Below are 23,943 nucleotides of genomic sequence, written 5' to 3' on the forward strand. Positions count from 1 at the left end.
AGGCGGGGGTTTAGAGACGCGGCAGCCGCCTCCCTTAAGCCACTATTCCCCTTCTCCTCTTCTTCCATCAAGCGGCAGCCCCCCCTTCCCCTCCCTCTTGGAGCCGACGGGAGGGGGGCTGGGAAAACACAGAGAGAAAGGGAACGGGGGAAAAATGCCCTCATCGTCCTCATGTACGCATGCGCGGTAGCATCGGTTGTTTCCGGGGCGGAAGTGACGCGCATCTCTGGGGCCGGATTTGGAGTTCCGCTTCCGGTGCGCTCCTTGACCGGTTCTTTTTTCTCCTCAGTCTTTCCTTCGACGTTGAGAAGATGAGTTACGAACACCGCCGGGACTGGAGCCGCGGGGGCGGGCCTCGGGCCTCCCAGGCTGCCTCTTCCTCGTCCGCCGCTGCTACTTCTTCCTCTTCTGGCCGCGGAGGGAGAGGAGGAGGAGGAGGCCGGGGCCGCCCTCCTCCGCACCTGAAGGGCCGCGAGATCGGCCTGTGGTACGCGCGGCGGCAGGGCGAGAAGAGCAAGGAGGCCGAGAGGCAGCAGGTGGGGCTCTGGGGAGAGAGAGAGAGAGAGGCCCTTTTGCCAGACTGAGCTCCATGGATAATTCGGTTTTACTTACTGTGTATTTTATTTAATATTATTATGTATTTTATAACGTATTATATGCTATATATTGTTATTACCATATATATATATATATAAACAAACAAACATAATATGCTAATCAGCACAAATCCCCAACCCACAGTTTAAAACATGAGAGCATGAAAAACAGAACCAGTTATTAAAATCACAATAAAACTAAGCCCCATTAAAATGAGGCGTTTAAGGGAGAGTCAAGGAGGCATATGCTATGTAATATGTTATATACTATTATCATATGCTATTATTATTGTTTGTTTTATTTAGAGTGTGTATATATATATATATATACACACACACACACATTTTTTTATCGCTGGTCAAATTGTATTTTTTTGGGTAAGGCAGCAGAAAAACAACAAACAAAACCACAGCAGTGTTATTTATTTACTTTATTTATATTTCTTTAGGATATTTAATACCCCGCTCTTTGGCCACAAAGGCCCTCAGAGTGGCTTACAATTACTATTATTATTATTATTATTATTAGTTTTTTTATTGGACAGTTCCCTGCCCTCAGGCTTACAAAGCAAAGCTGTTTGCTTTCTGAAATTGTGAACATACTGTGTTGTTTCTCTTTTATTTTCATGTGCTATGATATTATTATTATTATTATTATTATTATATTTATTCATCAGTATCCCGCTCTTTTCCCAGAACTGGGGCTCAGAGCAGCTTCACAACATTAAAAACGGTACAATTTAAAACATGGGTGGGGGTGGGGATTACATTAAAAAGGAATTGAGTTGTTACAGCATTAAAACAGTTATTCAAAGAATAAAACACGTTTTAAAAAGATAAAACACACACACACTCTCTCTCTCTATAAAACTATATCAAATTTTTAAAATGATAGTATTTATAAAATTAAATTTTGTAAAAGGATACCAAAATGCAGCCACATAAATGCCACACACCAATATTGTAATAGGAGGAGCTGCAAAGAAGCCCTCATGAACCTGGCTAAGACTAGCTTCAACTTGGCTGGAGGTGAGGCATGATGTGAATGGTTGTTATGTCAGGACTTGGAGGGCCATAGGTTCCCCACCCCTGGCTTAAAGCAATTGTTCCACTCTGTTCCAACAGATATTTTGGCTTTCATGGTTTTTTTGTGGGTTTTTTGGGCTAACTGAAAAACCCACAAAAAACTATTGATATTTTGGACTTTCGGGTCCCAGAAGCTAGTGGTCTCAGAAGGCCAGAGTTTGGGAGTCACTGAAAGACACTGAAAGACACAACACTCAAAGAAAGGAGGAGAGGATTAAGTCCAGCAGAACCTGCCTCATCTGTTTATTTATTTATTGCATTTGTACCCTGCTCTTCAGCAATGAACACAGAGCAGCAGATTACCTTCGCTTTATGCGTATAAAGTTCATATGAAACATAAATTGATTTTGTGTTCAGACTTGGGTCCCATCCCCAAGACATCTCACTTTGCAAAACAGGTATTCCAAAATCCATAGAAAATCCTGAAATTTCGAATTCTCGCAGTCTGAAGCATTTTAGATAAGGGAGACTCAGCCTGTAGCACACTGTACAGCTTACGCCATAAAGTGGTTACATGGTTTGGAGGCCTGCAAAAAGAAGTGTGCTGTGTGTGTGCATAAGACGGAGGCTTCCGTTTTTAATCTGCACCTTCCACAGGATGGTACAGAATGTGAAGGCAATCCTTTTTCTGGCCTTATCTTCACAATCTATCCACTGCATTTCCTGTAATGTAGGAGGTGGTTAGGCTGAATGGTCAGGAGAGGGGCAAAGTGACACAGGGGAGCTTAATGGCTGCTTGGAGCCTGGAGTCTGCCTGTTCTTGCAGACACTCTCAGTGGATGGAGGGTGCTTGTTTCTGCTGGCTGCCTGTTGATCTGGATATTCAGCAAAACTGTAACATTGTTTCTTTCCCATGATACCATTAATTGCTAAAGCAGCTGAAATATTAATATAATTAAATCCTAACTCTGGAGAATGCTTTGTTGTCAAAATGCACTTTCTTTCTCCATACAGAGGGCTGTGGTGCGTATGGATGAGCGCAGGGAAGAACAGATTGTACAGTTGTTGAACACTGTCCAGAATAAAAATGAAAAAGAGCAAGAAGCCATATCTTGGTGGTCTGACGAAGAAGGGTAATAAGTCTGTTGCATCCTTTTTGTCTCTGGTCAAATTGTAATTTTATGTAAGGCAACAACAAACAGCTGTATTACAAAGCAAAGCAGTTTGCTTTCTCAAATTGTGAACATACTGTGCTATTTCAGCATAAAAAATTGAGGGAGTCCTGCAGCAGCTTTGAGGCTAGCTGAGAAAAATAAATTTCTACCATAATTTTCATTCCATTTAGTGTATTTAGACTTGCACTTAGGGCGGAAAAATGAAATGCACAGATATAGGATGGGGGATACCTGGCTGAATGAAACTACGTGTGAAAGGGATCAAAGCAGTCAGAGAAGATCAAAGTAGACCACAAGTTAAACATGAGTCAACAGTGCAATGCAGCAGCTAAAAAGGCCAATGCAATTTTAGGTTGCATCAATAAAAGTATAGTGTCTAGATCAGGGGAAGTAATAGTGCCACTATATTCTGCTTTGGTCAGACCCCACCTGGAATATTGTGTCCAGTTGCGGACACCACAATTTAAAAAGGACACTGAGAAATTGGAGCATGTCCAAAGGAGGGCGACTAAAATGGTGAAGGGCCTGGAAACCAAGCCCTATGAGGAACGACTTAGGGAGCCTGGAGAAGAGAAGGTTAAGGGGTGATATGATAGCCCTGTTTAAATATTTGAAGGAATGTCATATTGAGGAAGGAGCAAGCTTGTTTCTGCTGCTCCACAGAACAGGACCTGGAACAGTGGATGCAAGCTGCAGGAAAAGAGATTCCACCTCAACATTAAGAGGAACGTCCTTACGGGAAGGGCTGTTTGACAGTGGAACAAACTCCCTCAGAGTGTGGTGGAATCTACTTCTTTGGAGGTCTTTAAGTAGAGGCTGGATGGCCATCTATCGGGGATGGCTTGATTGAGAGTTCCTGCATGGCAGGGGCGTTGGACTGGATGGCCCTTGCAGGCTCTTCCAACTCTACGATTCTATGACTCTAGACCCCACTCTACAGCCACAAAATCTTTCAGAGAGACTTACAAATGGTTAATTAGACAGTTCCTTGTGCTCAGGCTTACAATCTAAAAAAGACATGATAAAAAAAGAAGAATGGCAGTGGGGAAAGGGACAATGTCCAGGAGATGCCATTTCTTCTCTTCCTCTCAGGCCAGAGTGGTGGCAATTTGAATGGAAGGCGGGCTTCCATTGGTCTCTGGAACTAGGCATGGTGGAACCGTGCCGGCTGGTTCTTGTCCATCACAGTTTCTTTTGTATGATATTTTTATGAAGCAGCACATTACAAAACTGTTGCTTAAATATTTGCCCCTGCAGTGCCTAGGGATATAAGTGGATAGTTCAGTTGACTGGGATTTAAATTTGCTTATGTTCTTACAAAGTTTATCATAACATGGTATGACAACTACCATATATACTCGACTGTAAGTCGACCTCATGTATACGTTCAGGGCAGGTTTTGGGAACAAAATTATGGATTTTGAAATGACCCTTGGATAAGTCAAGGATAACATTTCGGGACATGCAACAAAGGATCTAAATGATGAAGCCAAGGAAAACAATGCCAAAGAACCTACAAAATTATGGAGGCATAACTGTTTTGGCTCACACTAAAGGCTGGGTAGAAGAGTGAATAGAGGGAGTTTAATAAGAGTTCAAGTATAGTGTTAGGAAACCTGGGTTTTTGGGGTCAACTTTTTGACTAAAATTTGTAGACTTGTACATGAGTATATACAGTAAAAAAATGAGTGAATAATAGAATCGTGTAGTTCGGATAAATCACAAGGGTCATCCATTCCACCCCCATCCTGCAAGAATGCACAATATAGAATCATAGAGTGGAAGAGACCACAAGGATGATCTGGTCCAACTCCCTGTAGTCTACCTGCATAGTAGATTCTCCCCAAATAAACAGCTGTATTTGTTCTATCTTTCTGCTGCTGGTATTACTGTAGTGTTATTCCAGATGACTTGCTCAGATCTCTGTAGTTGTAGGTAGCACAGAAGAGAATAACCCTTTGCCCTCCAGTTACTTGGAGCAATCCATTGCCATTAAAGTCAGAGTTTTAACTTTAAAATAACAGGACATATTTTGGGATAGTGCTGAAAAATAAGCAGAAGGAAAATAGATGTGTGGTGCAGGAGAGAACAAAGGTCAGGCGGGCAGAACAGTGACTTAGCATCCCCATTTGAAAGAGCTTCCAAAACTAGTAGCACCAAATTAGTCATAACTAGACAGAGGTTTATAGGTCAAATATATTCAAGGTTTCTGTTATGTACTCATTTACTAGGAAGTAAAGTCTATTCAACTCAGTGAAATTTACTCCTGGGCTTCTGAGTAGACCAGTTTAGAATGACACATTAATGTTCATTTGACAAAAGTTGCATGACTTATATATAATTAAATCCTTTTCAGGTACACAAAAGAGATTCCTGCCAAACCAAAGCCTGTTGTGGAGAAACCAGTTGTGGAAAAGGCCCCTCAGAGAACTAGACCAACTTTTGAAAAAACATTCCTAGATCAAGATTCAGAATATCTCTTACAAGAAAGCAGGCCAGATAATGATTTAGATGAGCAACTTAAAGAAGAACTGAAAAAGAAAAGGAATGATTCCAGATATATTGAGATGCAGGTAGTAGGAACTTCTGAAATGGTGGACATGGCTCTTATAAGTCATGCAAATTCATTTTTTGTTAAATTTTTGAAATAATTATTTATATCTTGATAAAGAAGTGCTCTGTCACTTGATGTTGTGAACACTGCTAATTCTACTTTTCTATGCCTTCCTACCTTTGTTGGAAAAGGCATCAACATAGTTGGTGTGTTGCAGTTGATCTTTCAGATTGTGTACTCTATGTAGCTGCAAAAGAGAAAAGTAGTTCTCACAGATTCAATTACTACTTCAATATTGGATCGGTGTTTTCTGGTTATCATAGGTGATACCAATAAACTATATGATACTAAAAATACTTAGCCAACTTAGTTATAAACATGAGATACTTTTGTTAACCTTATTTTTATTTTTTGATTTGCAGAGATTTCGTGAGAAGCTGCCTTCTTACGGAATGAGAAAGGTAAGAACCTTGAAATGATGTACTTTATCTTTATAGTTGGGATGTCTAGGCTTAACATGAACTAATCTTAACCCAAATGAGTATTAAGAACTCAGAACTGAAATATTAAATCTGCATAAAATCTGTATTAAATCTGTAGGATAATTATTTCTGGGAAGGGATAAGAATTTAGTAGTATTATGTTACATTAAATTCATTTATTGAAGTGATTTAGATTTACAGAGCAATCTTGTGGATCTGAGTTGGGGAGAATCTGTGATAGAGCTATTGTCATTGCTTATACCCTGTTGGACTTGTGCTGGCTGGAGTAAAAAATGCTTTCTGCATGCGTGTTTTTGTTATTTTGTTATTTTTGTTTGTTTTCACATCCTTTCGTTCCTTCCAGATCGTGGGAAAACGTGCGAGGTCCAGCACTGATGTATTGTCCTCTCTTATATAGGGTGTTTTTGTGGCACTGAAGGACTTTGAATCCTTTTTCCTTTTAGACCTGCTCCTGACACATCCCTTCCACCCATTTGTCACTGGATCAATGCTCTGCTTTTGGAGCACTGGTGACAGTGGACGTTTCTATCACCACAACAAGGATACCTTTGGTGGTAAATCGTCTCCTCTGCCAGTACATTTCTAGGACCACCTATTGTATTTGGTCATCTTTGGACACTTTCTCACCAATGGGAAAGTGCCCTTAAGTGCTAATAACATGTTTGGTTTCTCTATTGCTATCTGAAATGTGCAGCAAGAACACCACACAAGCAGATCCAGGAAGCACAAGTTGACTATATGAAGCTTACATATTTATCTATTCATGGTTTTGGAAAATGTTCTGGTCTTTTCCACATTATTGTTCATAATGGACAGTTATAGGTATTTTAGTTTATCTTTTTAATAGTGAGGATGGTGATTAAAATGAAGGCCTCTAACCTGAACTTTGTAGCCATTTATGTTGGGCAAATTGATCTCTCTCATGCTGCTAGCCTACCTATGTTCTGGTCCAAGAAGAGATCTTGAGTTGATGGAAATTGTTTTAGAAAGAATCTGGTTCACTATGCAGATGCTTCTGCTTCATGTATTCCTTTCCATGAGACAATGAACAGCTTGCGTAGGCTGTTAGAGTGTGCAAGTTTCTGTCTCTGACAGGGTTGGTGAAATGGCAGTTTATAAACAAGATTTGAAGTTCTGGACTTTTATCTTTATTAGGATGAGGTTTTGAATCTGTTTCAAATCTTCATGAATGAATGAATACTTAAAGGCATATATGTGCATATCAAATTACACATGGTATACTTTTTGTCTTTTTAAAATAGGAGCTTGTAAACCTCATAAACAGCAGTCAGGTTACCGTTATAAGTGGTGAGACTGGGTGTGGAAAGACCACACAAGTTACCCAGTTCATTTTGGATGACTATATTGAAAGAGGGAAGGGATCTTCTTGCCGGATTGTATGTACTCAGCCTAGGAGGATCAGTGCTATTTCTGTAAGTTTTATTTGTTTCTCAGTGAAATAGTAATTAGGTTCATCAGCAAAAATACTGATTTTCAATGACATGATTATTTTAATATTAAGGTAGCAGAGAGAGTTGCAGCTGAAAGGGCTGAAGCATGTGGTAATGGAAGGAGCACTGGATATCAAATTCGTCTTGAAAGGTACTTGATTATTATTTTATACTTTGTATGTGTCAAGAAGAAAGTAGAACTTGGAACTTTTTTTTTAGAGGGGAATTTTTTAATATTTTAATGTCTATATTTCAATGTACTTGCTATAGATTAAATATTACTTGCCCTTGTGGCCTCCAGTGTCTAATCCTGGTGAAATAGGACACAGTTTTTTTTAACTGAGCCTTTGTAAGACACAAAAATAGTGTTTTTTCACAGCCTTGAGTGACTCAGTAGTTTTGAAGGTAATCATCATATGCACACTTTCCAGGCACCTACATGCGATAATGTAGGAACTCAAGATAATGTGGTTAAGCTTTTCAGTTCTTTACTAGTTTTACAAGGAGGCAGGTCTTCTCTTTATACAAGTACAGCACTCTTACATTGTCAAATGTTAAATAGTTACTGGTCCTATGAACTATTGAATCCACAGAAATATATTTGGATAACCAGTTTTTGCTAGATCAGTAAAAATATCTTTGGATAAGCTATTTTTCCTATTTTTTCTCATTAACCCCAGGTAAATTTGTATGTTTTATGCTCCTGGAAATATGGAAATAAATCTTTCACAGATATAAGATCATAGAGTTGGAAGAGACCGCAAGGGCCATCCAGTCCAACCCCCTGCCATGCAGGAAATCTAACTCAAAGCATCCCCGACAGATGGCCATCCAGTCTCTGTTTAAAGACCTCTAAGGAAGGAGACTCCATTACACTCTGAGGGAGTTGTTCCACTGTTCAACAAATGCAGCAAAGGTCTTTACCTTGCAGTACTACAGAGTAGCTGCTTGAGACAGATCTCCAACAATATAAGAACAAAGTTAAAAAGCAAAAATGGAAGCATTTACTTTGTTTTGGTATTAAAGAAACACAGATGAGCAACCGTTTCTGATTGTTCATAAGTATTTGGAAATAAAGTGGGGACACTCAAAGCAGAAAGGTTACAGTATGGGCTGTTCAGGTGCTGTTTCATTTTGCAGGTAAATCTTGAGGAGAGGATGGTTCAGAGGGACCATTCTGTCAGTACTGACAGAATTCCAGTGAGCATGTCTGAATGCATGCTTGTCTGCAGTAGAACTTATCCCCACCCCGATGTGTCTATAAAATTTCAGACTCTTAATTACACAATGACACATTGCATATTTGAATCTTACTAAGTGAGTGCTAGTGCTGAAGGCATAGCGACTGTCATTATAACACTTATAAGTATGTGTCCTTCTTCTAGCTTTTCAGTAATGTTTCAAGTGCAACAAAAAAGGGAACTGAAGTGTTCTTAATGAATCTCTTTTTCAGCCGGTTGCCAAGGAGACAAGGTTCAATTTTGTACTGCACAACAGGAATTGTCCTGCAGTGGCTCCAGTCAGACAAGTATGTACCTTCCTGTTTCAGAATAAGCTAGTAAATGCTTCAAGGATATATTCAATGAATTTTATCAAATGAGTGGTTGCTGCTTGTAGCATTAACTACTCCCATTTATTCTTAATTTATTCCTGTTTCTGATAAACATGATGACTATGAGCTCTTTTTTATTGTTGTAGGCTTTTGTCCAGTGTAAGTCATGTAATCCTTGATGAAATCCATGAGAGAAATCTACAATCAGATGTATTAATGACAATCATTAAAGATCTCCTGAGTATACGGCTAGACCTGAAAGTAATACTGATGAGTGCTACACTGAATGCTGAGAAGTTTTCAGAATATTTTGGTTTGTGAAATTATCTATACTTTGACATATGAAAAAAAAATCTTATTTTTGCCAGTATTCTGGACTTCATAGTATATAGTATATTTATAGAAATAAATGGTATATAGATTAATCATAATAGAGAAATTCAAATGTGCATGAAAACATTTAATAGTATTTGCATTCCATTATGTGTAGATGAGAATTCCTGAAGAAACATAAAGAGTTCTGTGGCCCATGCACAATTTTAAAGGGAATATTTTAGGAGGCAGCTCTTTTTTGGAATATGTTGTGCCACTGAACTGTAATCCTAAAATTCCATTGTATAAACCAATATTTTGATGTTGGAGAAACATAGCAGTTTCTATGATTTGTGTTATTTGTAGAAACACTTTGCAAACCACAATAACAGTATTACTCAGATATAAATGTTCATATGAGCAAACAACACCTTTCTATGAATGCAACCCTTCACAGTCCCACGTTGCTCACAGTGTGCCACTACCAGTGACAACTGGTCTTTAACTAACAAACATTTAAAGCCTAGGTGCAGGAAAAATGCTCCTTATTGTAGTCTTCTTTGTATGTGTGTTTGGGTATCTCTGTTTTCCTCAGGCAGTTTAAATCTCCACGAGTATCTAATTTGAAACGTCTTCATATATAAACAAGTGTGGTCTTCCTACTGAAAACAACAGGAAAAAAACATATTTCTTTCAGGGGGAGGGTTTTGTTTGTTTTTGACTCCAACTTGTGATGACCTTATAGGGTTTTCTTGGCCAGGTTTATTCAGAAGTTTGCCATTGCCTTCCTCTTAGACTGTGAGACTGACCTGCCCAGGGTCAGCCAGTGGGTTTCCACAGCTAAGCAAGTATTCAAAACCTGGTTTTGTTTTGTTTTTTGTTTTGTTTTGTTTTGTTTTGTTTTTTGCAGTACTAGTCCAACATTCAAAATACTACAACATGCTAGATCCTTGATTACTCCTTGATTGCCTTTGATTACTGGATCAATAAAACCTTTAGGAAATTTGTAAAAATGAAATGGTTCTAATAAATTCTTTTCTTACTTTTCTGTAACAGACAATTGTCCTATGATCCACATTCCTGGCTTCACGTATCCTGTCAAGGAGTACCTTTTAGAAGATGTAATAGAGATGCTTAGGTTAGTCTGAAAACAATATTTTGAGCTACTTCTTCTTCACTGTAGCAGTAAAAGTTATATCAATATGCAGTTATTTTTGCCTTGTATGGAATGATACTGATTTGCTAATACATATTCGCTAATACATCTGTAATTTTGTCTACTTCTCAAGGTACATTCCAGAAAACACAGATCACAGACCACACTGGAAGAAGAGGTTTATGCAAGGACATATAACCAGGCCAGAGAAAGAAGAAAAAGAAGAAATTTATCAAGAGCGCTGGCCAGATTACTTAAGGCAGATTAGAGGACGGTAGGGTTTTTAAAAAATTAATTGTTTGTTGGACAGTTAATTGTAAAATGATAACACTTCCTGGGCAGCAAGCTATATTGAACATAATGGAGTTTCCTTTTGAGAAAATATGTAAGGGATTTCATTGCATAAATATCAACATCCATTCAGAAATCTCAGACATCTCAGCAATATTTCAGTACTGGACAGAATTAAGTTATTTTATTCAGTGAAATGTACTGAATTATGAACAGTAGCATATGCCAGTACCTTGGATTAAGAAAGATACTCATGTGTCACAGACTAGAAAGTTTTTGCACTATTCTGAAAACAAATAGAATTTTTCTATTTCTGTTATGTTTTAGTAGATTTTGCTGTTAGCCTTGTCTGAATGTATATTGACATACTATTATTTTTCAAAGCTGTGTTCATGCCAGATTTAGTTGTTGTACATTAGTTTAATTGATGCTTTTAATTGATGCATAATTTCATAGGTATTCAGAAAGTACAGTTGATGCACTGGAAATGATGGATGATGATAAAATTGACCTTAATTTGATTGCTGCACTGATCAAATATATTGCTCTTGAGGAAGAGGTGAGTTTCAGGCTGTTAGCTGTTAGATTTAATTATTTTCCCCTGTAATTACGATGGCTGTAATCCATCTAAAACTATATCTAAATCTGGTTGATCTAGCTTCCTGAAGAGGAGGCTTTTCCTGCAACATTGTACATGTGTACTCAGAAAACACATTAAATGTAAGATTGTAGTCTTAAGCACATGGAGCCCTGGTGGTGCAGTGGTTAAATGCCTGTACTGCAGCCATTCACTCAAAACCACAAGGTTGTGAGTTCAAGACCAGCAAAAGGGCCCAAGCTCGACTCAGGCTTGCATCCTTCCGAGGTCGCTAAAATGAGTACCCAGACTGTTGGGGGCAAATTAGCTTACTTGCTAATTAGCTTACTTACTGTTCACCACTATGATCTTTGGAATAGCGGTATATAAATAAAACAAATTAAATTATTATTATGGTGAGCTCTGTGAAATCACTGACATTTACAAATGTTTACAATTGAATTGTCATAATTGGACATTAGAAAATAATTAGGTGTTAGTTCTATGATGTGCTTTTGGAAGAAAAGATTTTGTAACCAATTTACACTTGTCATTTTTCTGATCCTACTATGAGAGAGATGGAACCATTGTGATTGAGTTATTCTTCGTCATAGATACTAATGTTAATCTTAACTCTTTATTTTCTTTATTTTTCAGTCTTTGCTGTACTTTTGCAATCATGCACCTCATTGTTACTAAGTACTTGCTAAACTATCAGTGTCTAATGCTTTGATTATTTCAAATACTCAAGAGGCATTAAAAGAAGAAAATAGAAATAAATACCTGTTTACAAGCCAGTTCCACAAATACTTTTGGAGGTGTTCTGGTTTTAACAGGACACTTCAAATGATACATTCACATTATTTCTTCTTTAACTGCATGTTTTGACTTACATTTAAACAGGGAACCCCATTTTTAACATTTTTCTTTCTTGATCAGTGGAGAAGGCACAAACATCCACTGTAGTCTACCTCTAATGGTTTGGTGATTGTCAGAGGGGGAAAGGGGAACATGGCGAGTAAGCTGATCAATGTGAGTCAAAGATGTTGCTCAGACAACATGCAAGTGGGAACCTTGCTTTTTCATGAAATTGTTGGTGTGAATTATGGCTTACTTTTATGCCTGAATGCAGTCAAAGTGTGTGATATATTTGTTGGTTTAAATATATATTCATGTTTTCTTTATATTCATGCTTATGTAGGAAGGTGCAATACTGGTATTTCTTCCTGGATGGGACAACATTAGCACTCTACATGACCTTCTCACATCTCAACTTATGTTTAAGTCAGGTAAAATTTCATCACTGAATATGTTTTTTTAAAGTAAGAGCATGTTGCATTAGACTCTGTTTCCCAAATCTTCAAACATTTTTTCTTCTGATAGGCTTGCAGTGTCTTGATTGTTGACATTGTATTAACACAGCTATTTGTGTATCCTTGTTTAGCATACATAATCTGTAAAACCAAATCTGTAAGACTTGGCCTTAAGAATTCAAATAGTACTTCAAATGGACACTAAATTCTCTTAGGTTTGGCAGTGATCCTGTACACAAATTAAGACACACATATTAGGAAGAAAATCTACTGAGCTCTTTGGACTAATGTCTTTAAATGGTCTACTAAAAAGTACAGTGGACCCTTGTTATACACTAGGGTTTGGTTCCAAGATCCCCTGTGGATAACAAAATCTGTGGATGCTCAAGTCCCCATTAAATATAATGACAGAACAAAATGGTGTCCCTTATAAAAATGGAAAATCAAGGTTTGATGTTTGAAATTTATACTTTTTTAACATTTTCAAACTGCTTGAATCCATATATAAAAAATCCATGTATAAGAAGGGCTGTCTGTACTGGACATAGTTGTTAACAACATTAACATGTGAGGTCAAAGGCTTTCACAGCTGGCATCCATATTTTTTGTGGGTTTTTTGGGCTATAAGGCCATGTTCTAGAAGAGTTTATACATACCCCCACTCTCTTCCATGCCAGCATTCTCTGAAGATGCCATCCACAGCTGCTGGTGAAACATCAGGAATAAACTCTTCTAGAACACGGCCTCGTAGCCTGAAAAACCCACAAAAAAACCTGCATGCCATCTGTTAGAGCCTCCGACTTCACATGTTAATGTTGTTAAAGCTCCTGGACAAATTCAGGCAGGGTGATTTTACATCAGTGTGGAATTAGCGCAGAAGCCTTACCAGATTATTCTTCCAAAAGAATAAAAAAAAAAAATCTCACTTGCTTCTATATATGCTTTCCTAAACAGCACATGGTACCCTTCTATAAAACATGGTTTGGAAGGGAGCAATATTTTTCTACCCTTACTGTGACCTAACTTAGAAAAGCATTTGCAGCTTTACATTTCCAGTGTATGTCATCCACTTATTTGAAGGGGAGATACAATAACATTCCCGTGTCTCAAAAACCTTGCATCTGTGAGTGAGGGGAAGTGGAAGACATTTAACACTATCTACTGCAGTGTTCTTTATATCCAGCTCCTTGTCAAAAGTTCCTTAATTATATTCTCATTTCTAAGTGCCCTTCCCTTGAGCAGATCTGCATTTTGTTAGCCAATAATAATGTTCATATCACCATTATGGTTGCAAATATGCCCTGTTTGCTAATAAGCAATTATCTATGCATCAAAATCATTTGTAGGAACTATTTTCAAATGTTGCAGATAGCTGGTTTTCTATTCTGGATATTTAAACTTTAGTACAAATGTGATCTTTTAGTATGGTTATTATTGAATATACTTGACTATAAGTCAACCTCATGTATATGTTGGGGGCAGGTTGACAGGCCAAAATTATGCATTTTGATATGATCCGTGGTTAATTCAAGGATAACATTTAGGGACATGTAATAAAGGATCTAAAGTAGGCCTGCACAACAACTAAAGGATGAAGCAGAGGAAAACAATGCCAAAGAATTTACAGAAATCCATCAAGCATAACTGTTTGTGCTCACCCTAAAGGTTGGAGGGATGAAAGAGTAGGGGTGGGTCGGTGCTTCCAGGGCAGGTTGCGCTCTTGCCTTTCACCAGAGGATGGTTCTTCTGTAAAAAGTACAGCACTTAAATTGACCCATGGATAAGTTGACTCAGGTTTTTTGGGTCAATATTTTGACTAAAATTTCTAGACTTATACATGAGTATATACAGTATATCCTATCTAGTTCTTTGTTGGTATTTTATTTATTTTACTGATAGTAATGACTTTGAATTGTGATGGCTTAAAGCTTTTAGCAATAAAGATTCTACTACTGTTCATACAACTATGCCTCTCTTTTATTCTTCCTCATGTATTCATTTTTGTGAGATCTGCTTTCCAACTGAATTTTACATGGTGTTCTATGTCTTAATTTTCAGAAAGGTTCATCATCATACCTTTGCATTCACTGATGCCTACTGTTAACCAGACTGAAGTAAGTAGTGTAACTAGTAATCATAATTTTAATAACACTTTTTCTGCAGTAGAGAGTGTATTCTGCACAGCATTCTAAATTTTATTCAGTATTTAAACAATATCAAAATGAGTATTAAAGGTGAATTGTGTTTACTGTATGCTTCATTAAATTGAGTATTATTAGGAAAATGTAAAGCAGATTTCTTCCTTAACTGTTAATAAGATTACGATCAACTTCAGATAGTACTTACCCTGGAATCGGCACATAAATGCTTCTCATGAACTCACACATTCTGTTTTCCCTATGAACAAAGGGTGTGTTCATACTTTTGGCAATTATAGCTGCTGGATACAGTTTTAACTGTTGTGGCTGTGTCCTGTGGAATCTTAGAATTTGTAATTTGGTTAGGTTCTTAATAGTCTTGGCTAGAGAGCATGAATCCAATTCTCTCAGCTACAAAACTGTAGCTCTCTAGGAGAGAAGTATGGTGAAGTACTTAACTAAAATGCAAATCCTACAATTCTGTTGGGTGGTATCATTATTCTATAGGATGGGACCATCATGGTTAAAGTTATTATTATAATTCTTCTTATTATTATAGTTTATTTATATAGCGCCATAAGTTTACACAGCGCTTTACATAGTCATCAACCAAGATACAGATAAAACCTGCCTATGGTGTACAATCTAAAATCAAAAGCAGCAAAAATTAAAAAATAACAACTTATAGTAATACAATATGTAAAAATACATAGCAAATAACAATAAGAATCAAGTAACATGGCAGATCACACTAATGATAAAAAGTGAAGAAATAGATAGCAATTTACAGCAACAGTAAAAAATGGATAGCAATTAACATGGCAAAACAGATACAATAGGATATTAATCCCCATTCTCAACCCCCTGTCCTGGTCCTGAAAACCAATATTAAACAGCCTCAGCTGTTCCCTTGGTGGAAAAAGGCACAGGCAGCCTCCCAGTTTGGCTTGGAGCTGGATGGTGGTGTTGAAGGCAGGGCAGAAGACGCCTCAGAGAGCCTTAGTCCCGCTCCCTGTCCAAGTCCTTTGCCTCAGCTGTTGCCGGTGGAAAAAGGCATAGGCAGCCTCCCAGTTTGGCTTGGATAAAATGGTATCAAAGTACTGCATGAATACAAGCAAAGCCTATAATGGCCAAATTGGATAGAGTGATGTTGCTTTGTACACAATATCTGTCTGTCCACTTGCTTTTTAAGAGATTTAAGAGGTTAAAGCTTGTGGGTAGAGCCCAGACTTAATCATATGTAGACGAGATGTCCTGAAATCAATTTGTCATACTGTATAATGTTGTTTATATTTTTCTGTTATAATAATATGTTTCAAGGATCCATTAATGCAAGACTGGGGAATCTTTGCCCTGCAATGTTTATCTCTGTGCTGGCTAATGCTGTTGAAAATTGTATTATAACAATAACTGCAGGCTAGCCAGTTTTCCACCCTTGCATTACTTGCTCTGCTGTGTAAATGGTGTGTTTCAGATGAAACAGTTTTGAGTTTAGCAAAAGTTTTTAGCATGAGAAATAGATTCCTCATATGCCTTCTTTCTCTCTGACTTGGTTTTTGGCACACTTCCCTATAGGTGTTTAAGAAAACCCCTCCTGGAGTTCGTAAAATTGTAATTGCTACCAACATTGCTGAGACTAGGTAAATGTTTTTTTTTTTCTGCAACACTTTAAATAAATTTGTTGGTAGAATACCTTAACAACAAAAAGTGTAAGTTATTTAATTCCTTTGGGCAATATAAGTAGTAATAGAAAGTAAAATATATTCAGCAAAACTTCTTGTTCTGTTTTGAGTCATTATTAGAGAATTGAATTTCAAAGTTTGTTATAGGATTGCTATACAAATGGAGGATCCTTTTATGTATCTATTCAAAAATTGCAGTTCTGAACTTAAACCAGGTTCAAAAATAACCTTTATCTCAGTGCATACAATGCAAATCTAAATTGAACAATTAAATTCTAATTTATACAGAAAAAAATGACTGATGACTTGTGACTCGTCACTCAAGGATGCAAATCACTCTTTGCTACACTCCAGAAACTCCATCTAGGACACCCTGGGGGTGTGGCCACCCCACATTGGGAACTCTTGCTTTAATGCTCGATTTCCTAAACAATGATAGTCAATGTTCTTGATTGTATGGCCTCCTACAGAAAGATAATTTGTGCATATTGATTGTCTTAGTAACTTTTCAGTGCCAGCCATTTTTCACTGAGTAAAAACTAACAATTTATCTTCTCAATTCCGCAGCATTACCATAGATGATGTGGTGTATGTTATAGATGGAGGGAAGATAAAGGAAACTAATTTTGATACACAGAACAACATTAGCACGATGGCTGCTGAGTGGGTTAGCAAAGCAAATGCTAAGCAAAGGAAAGGTAGAGCAGGAAGGTAAGAGTGATAGCTATCCTTATAAAATTAATAGACACTTGGTTGCCATAATTGTATTCTTGTTAGAACATTTAACTCCACATCTTAATCCTTTCAGTGTTGTGACTCTTGGTTCTGAGGCTTTTCCTGTTGGAACTTTATTTGCTGGTTTGGTAGCACTAAATTTCAATACGTATTCATTTTGATAGGTTTTTATGGATGAAACACCTAATATAGTATAGCATCATCAGTATAATTTAAGAACAAATAGTATATAATTTGAGCTAATACCAATACGTACATCATTTTGTGTCTTTACCCACCTGAAAAAGTAGGTTTTAACCTATAGAAGTTATCTTTTAATTTGCATGCTGCCGCAGAGTGAACACAAGTAGAACTAATACAGAACTAGTAGAACTACTTTATACGTAAAGGTATTCCCCGTTAGAATAGCATGTAGAACTACAGGTCCTACCACCATCAGCTAATATCAATTAATATTCCTGTTCATTGCTATAAAATATAAAGCCTTGTAGCTATTATGGTAGAACTGTCCCACTTTGTTGCACAGGTTTGTTCCCCAAATTATTGTATACCTCTAAAATTTCTACCGTAAGACCATGCTAAAAGTATCTGTTTTCTAACTGTATCTATTTTAGTTTGTTTTCTTTTTTGTAAAAATGTTACTTCTCCATAGAATAAAAACAGTGCTTTAACAGCTGTACTTTTAAACAGTATCCTCATTACTATACTTCTGTTTGAGAAGAAAATACATGATAAAGAATACTTATTTTCTTACAGAGTCCAGCCAGGTCAGTGCTATCACTTGTACAATGGTCTTCGTGCAAGTCTGCTGGATGATTACCAGTTGCCAGAAATCTTGAGGACACCTTTGGAAGAACTTTGTTTGCAAATAAAGGTAATGCATATTATCAGCTGTAAGTTCTAGGAGAAACAAACCACTCTTAATAAACAATATTGCATTGTCTATCGCTAGGGAATTTACCAAAGTGTTTTTGATCCAGATTGGGTACATATTGGGGGCTTCTATTATCTATATCATCCGTACCTATGCGTTCATAATATACTAGCATTTTTTCTTAACTAACACTGCACTGCTTCTGCATCAATTTGCATTGCAACTCTCCTGCTACTCATTTTTGCAAATTAGCCATTGGACTTTTGTATGAAGTAACAACAATCTGGCAAGGTATAGAAATCTATTGCCATTATCTTGAGGGGGATGACCTTTCCAATGAAGTATGGTAATTGTCCTCTGTTTCAGCCTTTCAGGGGAGTCAGAAGCACTTGGCTGTTAGGTTTTTAGTGAGATTTCATTGTTTCTTCCTGTGAAATTTTACCATATGTACTCCTTTGTAGCCATTATTTGTGCTTCTGCAGTTCTGTTTTATTGTTTTCATACTGTAAGTGTATCAGACTTTGCAGAAAGAGGACTTAAAACTCTTTTTTAAAAACTGCAGTTTGTATGAGCTGGGTTGTTAAAGCTGCATAGTTGAGTGCTTTACCCTGGCAGTTTGGCAAGCTTGTTTTAAAATTAAAAAAATGCAATCAAGCACCTTTTAAAAAAAATAAAATGGGAAAGTTTAAATAATATCTGAAGTTAAATAATAAAGGCAAAATCCAATTGTTAATCCCAGCCAGAGCAGCACCATTTAAATGATGGGACTTATGTAAGTGAGCTGCCAGGTTCCTATTAATTCAGTAGGTCTACTCTAATTACAGCTAATTGCGTTTGCATTTATCTTTACATATATGTATGATAAACTCCATGAGCCTTCTGCATGAGAGCCTGGGATTCAAAGAACAAGCTTTGTTTGTTTGTTTGTTTGTTTGTTTTACTATCCCTGTCTTTGTACTAGCCATGTGGTGTGAACAACTAATCTTTATTCTATCACATTAGCTACTCCCCCTCTGTTTCAAATGATGCAACATGCAGCACTAAGATGAACATGTCCAGAGCCCTGTTGGACATACAGATTTAGGTTCAAAATATTAGTTCAGAGCTTGGATGTTTTGTTTCTTAACTACCAGACTACTTCTATAGTATGGCGTGTTATAGCCCGCCCATTTGGGGCGGGCTGCACCCGCCCCTTTCCCCGGTGTATCAGGGCCTCAGCTGCCAGAACGGCAGCCGCTGAGGCCCCGATCCGCCGCTTTTCAGGCTGCGGGGAAGCAGCAAAATGCCGCTTCCCCGCGGCCTGAAAAGGGGTGTCCCTGGGGCTTCAAGCCCCAAGGACACCCCGCGGCAGCGGGTAGAAGGAGAAAGGGGCCGCTTGGCCCCTTTCTCCATTGCTTCGCTGGGCGCAGCCGTCTGAAGGCTGCGCCCAGCGAAGCAAAGCGCCACCGCAAACCAGGAAGGAGCTCCAAAACGGAGCTCCTTCCTGGTCCGCGGAAAGGGCGCCCTAGGCGCCCTGGCGCGGAGTGAGGACGTCACGTCCGCGCTGCCCCATGTAGAGGAGGCGCGGCCGTGAAGTCCTCATGACGGCGGCCGTCTGGAACGGCCGCCGTCATTTTTTAAGCGCAGAGCGCGTATTAGGGTTAGGGAGGTGCGGAAGCACCGCACCTCCCTAACCCTAGTACGCGATCTGCGCGTACCTTCATGGCGGTTTGTAACCCGCCTTTGTTTTGTTTTGTTTTTATTTATATACTGCTATTCCAAAGATCATAGCGGTGAACAGCAAGTAAGCTAATTAGCAAGTAAGCTAATTTGCCCCCAACAGTCTGGGTACTCATTTTAGCGACCTCGGAAGGATGCAAGCCTGAGTCGAGCTTGGGCCCTTTTGCTGGTCTTGAACTCGCAACCTTGTGGTTTTGAGTGAATGGCTACAGTACAGGCATTTAACCACTGCGCCACCAGGGCTCTGGTTTAATACTGAAATAATAATAATAAGCAATAAATTGACTATATGAGAACAGGTCCTATGCCATCTGTCTTTCATATATTATTCTGAACTCTCAATAAATACAAACCATAGTTTGTTGGTTTAGATGCAGCTAAGCATGTTTGAGTAGAGCCTTTGACTGTGTAATAATTTTGTTTTTCACACAATTTCTGTTCTTGTAACTAGTCCATATCTTGAAGTGTTATGTAATTAAACAATTGTCAATGCCTAACAATTGTAAGTAGAAGTTTGTTGTTAATCAGCTCATGTCAGGGTCCTTTTTGGTGGTATGCAATTTAAATTCTGTAGTTAGCATTTTATGTTTGTTTAGCACTCAGTCTATGTAAAAAGAAATATTTCCATGTCTGGTAAGGAGATATCTGAAAACCTTTCAAGTCTTCCTGCCACCCAGGAAGTTGATGATCACATAACCATAACATTTGCATCTGATTTTGTTGACCTGGAGTCCTGTTTCAATTCTTCATATTTTTGCCTAGAAGAGAGCTCAGTCTGTCTGAGTTCAATATTATCTTCTTGGTCTAGCAGCTCGTCTTTTATTGTATTTTCAAAGATTATTATTTTGTATCTTCCTTTTTATTATCTACATCTTCTCTCCTCTCCCTGCCCATCTTCAACCCTCACATATCAATTTCAGCAATACCTGTCCCTTCACTAGGAGATTTTTTGCAATCACCTTTTCATTTCATTTCCTTCCTTCCTGGGGGAACAACCTGTGTCTGCCTGGGAGCGGGGCTTTTAATCTGGTTATCTTGGACCTGGACAGGCTCGGGGAAAAGGTTATATTATAGTAATGTGGTCCTTTCTTTTCTGGGTGGAAGGAGAAGCAAACGTATCCTTTTGAATACCTCATTGATACCAGACAGAGGAAGTTTCAAAGTAAGTACCAGTGTCCTGTTCCATGGTGATTGTCAGTCATAAAGATCACTTGTTTAAATGTAGTTCGCCTTAAATTATAAATGTATATGAACTTGGTTTTCTTTCAGATTTTAAAGCTTGGAGGAATTGCTCATTTTCTGAGTAAGGTAATGGATCCACCATCGAGGGATGCAGTGTTGCTGTCCATAAAACATCTCATGCAGCTGGTAACTTTCTACATATTCTACATATTATTAAACCTGTCCAGACTTGTGAATGTTCAGTCAATATAATTAACAAAAAAACAAACAAACCAAAAAATGAAAAAAGGCATTAAGACTACTCCCTGATACCCTCATTTCTCAGTACAGTGGTACCTCGGGATACGAAATACCCAGGTTACGAAATTTTCGGGATACGAAAAAATCCCATAGGGAATTATTGTTCCGCGTTACGAAAGTTTTTTCGGGTTACGAAAAAACTTTTGGTGCTTTTTTCGGCTTTTTCGCACGGAATCGCGGCTTTTCCCCATTAGCGCCTATGGCAATTCGGCTTACGAAGGCTTTTCGGGTTACGAAAGCGGCCGCGGAACGAATTAATTTCGTAACCCGAGGCACCACTGTACGAGGATTTTTATTATTTTTGTTTTGTTTTGTATCAAGGAACACTTTTTTACTGGATACATTTATAACTCAGCTTTCCTCCACTGAGCTCTCTTCATGAGGTTTTCTTCTAATCCACTTCATCCTTACACCTTGTAGCAACTGAAACTCAGAGAGTATGAATGACTCTGTGGGTATTGGAACCTGTATGTGTTAAGCATCACTCCAACATTCTGATCCCACACTATTTCTTGAATGAGCCTTTGTCCAAAATCCATTTGAAGACAGTGAACCTGAGAAGAAATTTATTTTATTTTATTTTTAAGAAGAATTTTAAATTAAGAATTTAAAAATTGATTTTTTGTTTTATTGTTGAGAAATTGTTTATAATTTACCAACAAAATTTTCTTACTGTGACCAGAAAGCATTCAGTCATGTTTCCTGATTATGTGTTATAGCTGTTAGCATTTGGAAGGTGTTGACTATGTTAACGTTCAGAAAAGCTTTAAAATAGTGGAAGGAAAGATGGAGTGTATTTTAAAAAGCAGGAGAAACTTGTTTGGAAAGTAACACTTTGTGAAAAGGTCTATACAAAGAAATAAAGAACAGATTCATCTATAAAGCTGACAAACAAATTTGTCAATACAGGAATTAACATAGAATATTAAAGACGCTAAAGCTTCAGTTTAATAAGATAGTTGTCGACAAATAAATTTCAGAGGTCCAGTACTTCTTGGCATTACTTTTTTATTGTTCTCCCTTATCACCACTATATCCTCTTCCTAACAGAATGCATTGGATAGGCAAGAAGAACTTACCCCCCTTGGAGTCCATTTGGCCAGGTTACCGGTGGAGCCTCACATAGGAAAGATGATTCTCTTCGGAGCTTTATTCTGTTGCTTAGATCCTGTTCTCACTATTGCAGCCAGCCTCAGCTTCAAGGATCCTTTTGTTATTCCTTTGGTAAAGTATTTAACAAGAGACTTAAAAAGAAATATAAAAACTTTAATACTTTGTTCTAAAACGTTAAGAAGTTGACTTACAGAACACTGGGTTTGTAATTTCAGCCTTCCCCCCCAAAAAAAAAAAACCCTTTCAGTTGCTTCAGTTTAAAGATTATTTTAATTTGTTATATTACTCATTTATTTCTTAAAACAAAAATACATAATTTAGCTCAACTCTTTTTATTATTTAAGGGTAAAGAAAAAGTAGCAGATGCAAGAAGAAAGGAACTATCAAAGAATTCTAAAAGTGATCACCTCACAGTTGTGAACGCTTTTCAGGTAGATATATTCTGAGTAAGATTATTCATATGTTACCAAGATTGACTTTCATTATACAGTTGGCCCTTCTTATACATGGATTTTTTTATACACAGATTCAAGCATCCATGGTTTGAAAATGTTAAAAAAAAAAAAGTATAAATTTCAAATATCAAACCTTGATTTTCCATTTTTTATAAGGGACACCATTTGGTATGTCATATTTAATGAGACTTGAGCAGCCACGGATTTTGTTATCTACAGCGAATCTTGGAACCAAACCCCAGCATATAACAAGGGTCCACTGTATACAGATGAATTCTTGAGGATGATTATTAGTTCAGTCTCTTTTTTTTTATAATAGTCTTTATTAAATTTTAGTAATAGCATAAAAACATACAACAACAGCACAACATAATATACATCATTACATATGACAGTTACAAACATACAAAGCAGATAAACCCCATCCAACCCACAATCTCCAAACATACCCACACAAATAGACAACAAATGACTTCCCTCGGAGGGACAGAAGGGATCTTTTGTTCCGCAAAGTTCCTTAATACAAAAAAAACCCTAAAAGAAGAAAATATCCCTTTCTTATGAAATAATACAGCAGTACAAATAAGCATTAATTTTAAACTCTGTGGTACTTTCCAGAGTTGCATTCATACATTTATAACTTATGTACTTATTTTTAGTTTAACAGTTCCACAATTAATGACAACAATCAGCATCGCTTAACTATACATCAAAAAAAGAAGAAAAAAAGAAAAACGTCAAACGATAATTATTTAGTTACCAAATAAAATTGTGGGTCTTGTTTTCAGACTCTAAAAAGATTACCATAGGCTGCCAATTCATTTTCCTCTTATCCCAACTCAGGTTCAGAACAAAGCATGTACGTTTATCCAATTCCATAAAGTCTAAAAGTTTAAGCAGCCAAGCATTCCAAGTAGGATGGACATCTCCTTTCCAACAAGAGGCAAAGACCAATCTAGCCGCCGAAATCATGTAAAATAATAATTTTCCATGTTTGTTTTCCAGCTTATCATCTGTAATCATATTCAATAGAAAGATTTTTGGATCAAATTTAAATTCGTAATTTATGATTTGTTGCATTTTGACATGAATCTGAACCCAATATTTCTTTGCATGTACACATTCCCACCACATATGTATAAACGATCCCAGACCTTTTTTACAGTCTCTTCTTGTTTTACTAATGGAGATGAACTTAATAGTTTTTTTCTATAAATAGTTTATTTTTATATTCCAAGA

General features: G+C 37.5%; 1 protein-coding gene across 4 annotated transcripts in view; it reads left to right on the forward strand.

Annotated features, from left to right (window-relative positions):
- DHX36 (DEAH-box helicase 36) overlaps positions 1-23,943 on the forward strand; it is a 35,812-nt gene continuing 11,869 nt past the window's right edge. The window contains exons 1-20 of one of the 4 annotated variants that reach the window (XM_089509015.1): positions 1-536; positions 2,637-2,755; positions 5,154-5,370; positions 5,774-5,812; positions 7,117-7,287; positions 7,377-7,456; positions 8,759-8,833; positions 9,004-9,170; positions 10,226-10,307; positions 10,459-10,599; positions 11,073-11,175; positions 12,395-12,482; positions 14,565-14,620; positions 16,220-16,284; positions 16,894-17,037; positions 17,818-17,935; positions 20,924-21,022; positions 22,187-22,360; positions 22,594-22,680; positions 23,548-23,675. In XM_089509015.1, coding sequence (XP_089365141.1) covers positions 180-536; positions 2,637-2,755; positions 5,154-5,370; positions 5,774-5,812; positions 7,117-7,287; positions 7,377-7,456; positions 8,759-8,833; positions 9,004-9,170; positions 10,226-10,307; positions 10,459-10,599; positions 11,073-11,175; positions 12,395-12,482; positions 14,565-14,620; positions 16,220-16,284; positions 16,894-17,037; positions 17,818-17,935; positions 20,924-21,022; positions 22,187-22,360; positions 22,594-22,680; positions 23,548-23,592 — 2,427 coding nt within the window. In that variant the 5' untranslated portion in view covers positions 1-179 and the 3' untranslated portion in view covers positions 23,593-23,675. Of the gene's footprint in view, positions 537-575; positions 616-2,636; positions 2,756-5,153; positions 5,371-5,773; positions 5,813-7,116; positions 7,288-7,376; positions 7,457-8,758; positions 8,834-9,003; positions 9,171-10,225; positions 10,308-10,458; positions 10,600-11,072; positions 11,176-12,394; positions 12,483-14,564; positions 14,621-16,219; positions 16,285-16,893; positions 17,038-17,817; positions 17,936-20,923; positions 21,023-22,186; positions 22,361-22,593; positions 22,681-23,547; positions 23,676-23,943 lie in introns of those variants that run through there. The other 3 variants (XM_089509013.1, XM_089509012.1, XM_089509014.1) reach the window with 3 other exon arrangements.

The sequence above is a fragment of the Sceloporus occidentalis genome, unplaced genomic scaffold (assembly GCF_023333645.1).
Source record: "Sceloporus occidentalis isolate IW3139 unplaced genomic scaffold, rSceOcc1.0.p SCAF_2, whole genome shotgun sequence".
NCBI classification, from domain to species: Eukaryota; Metazoa; Chordata; class Lepidosauria; order Squamata; family Phrynosomatidae; genus Sceloporus; species Sceloporus occidentalis.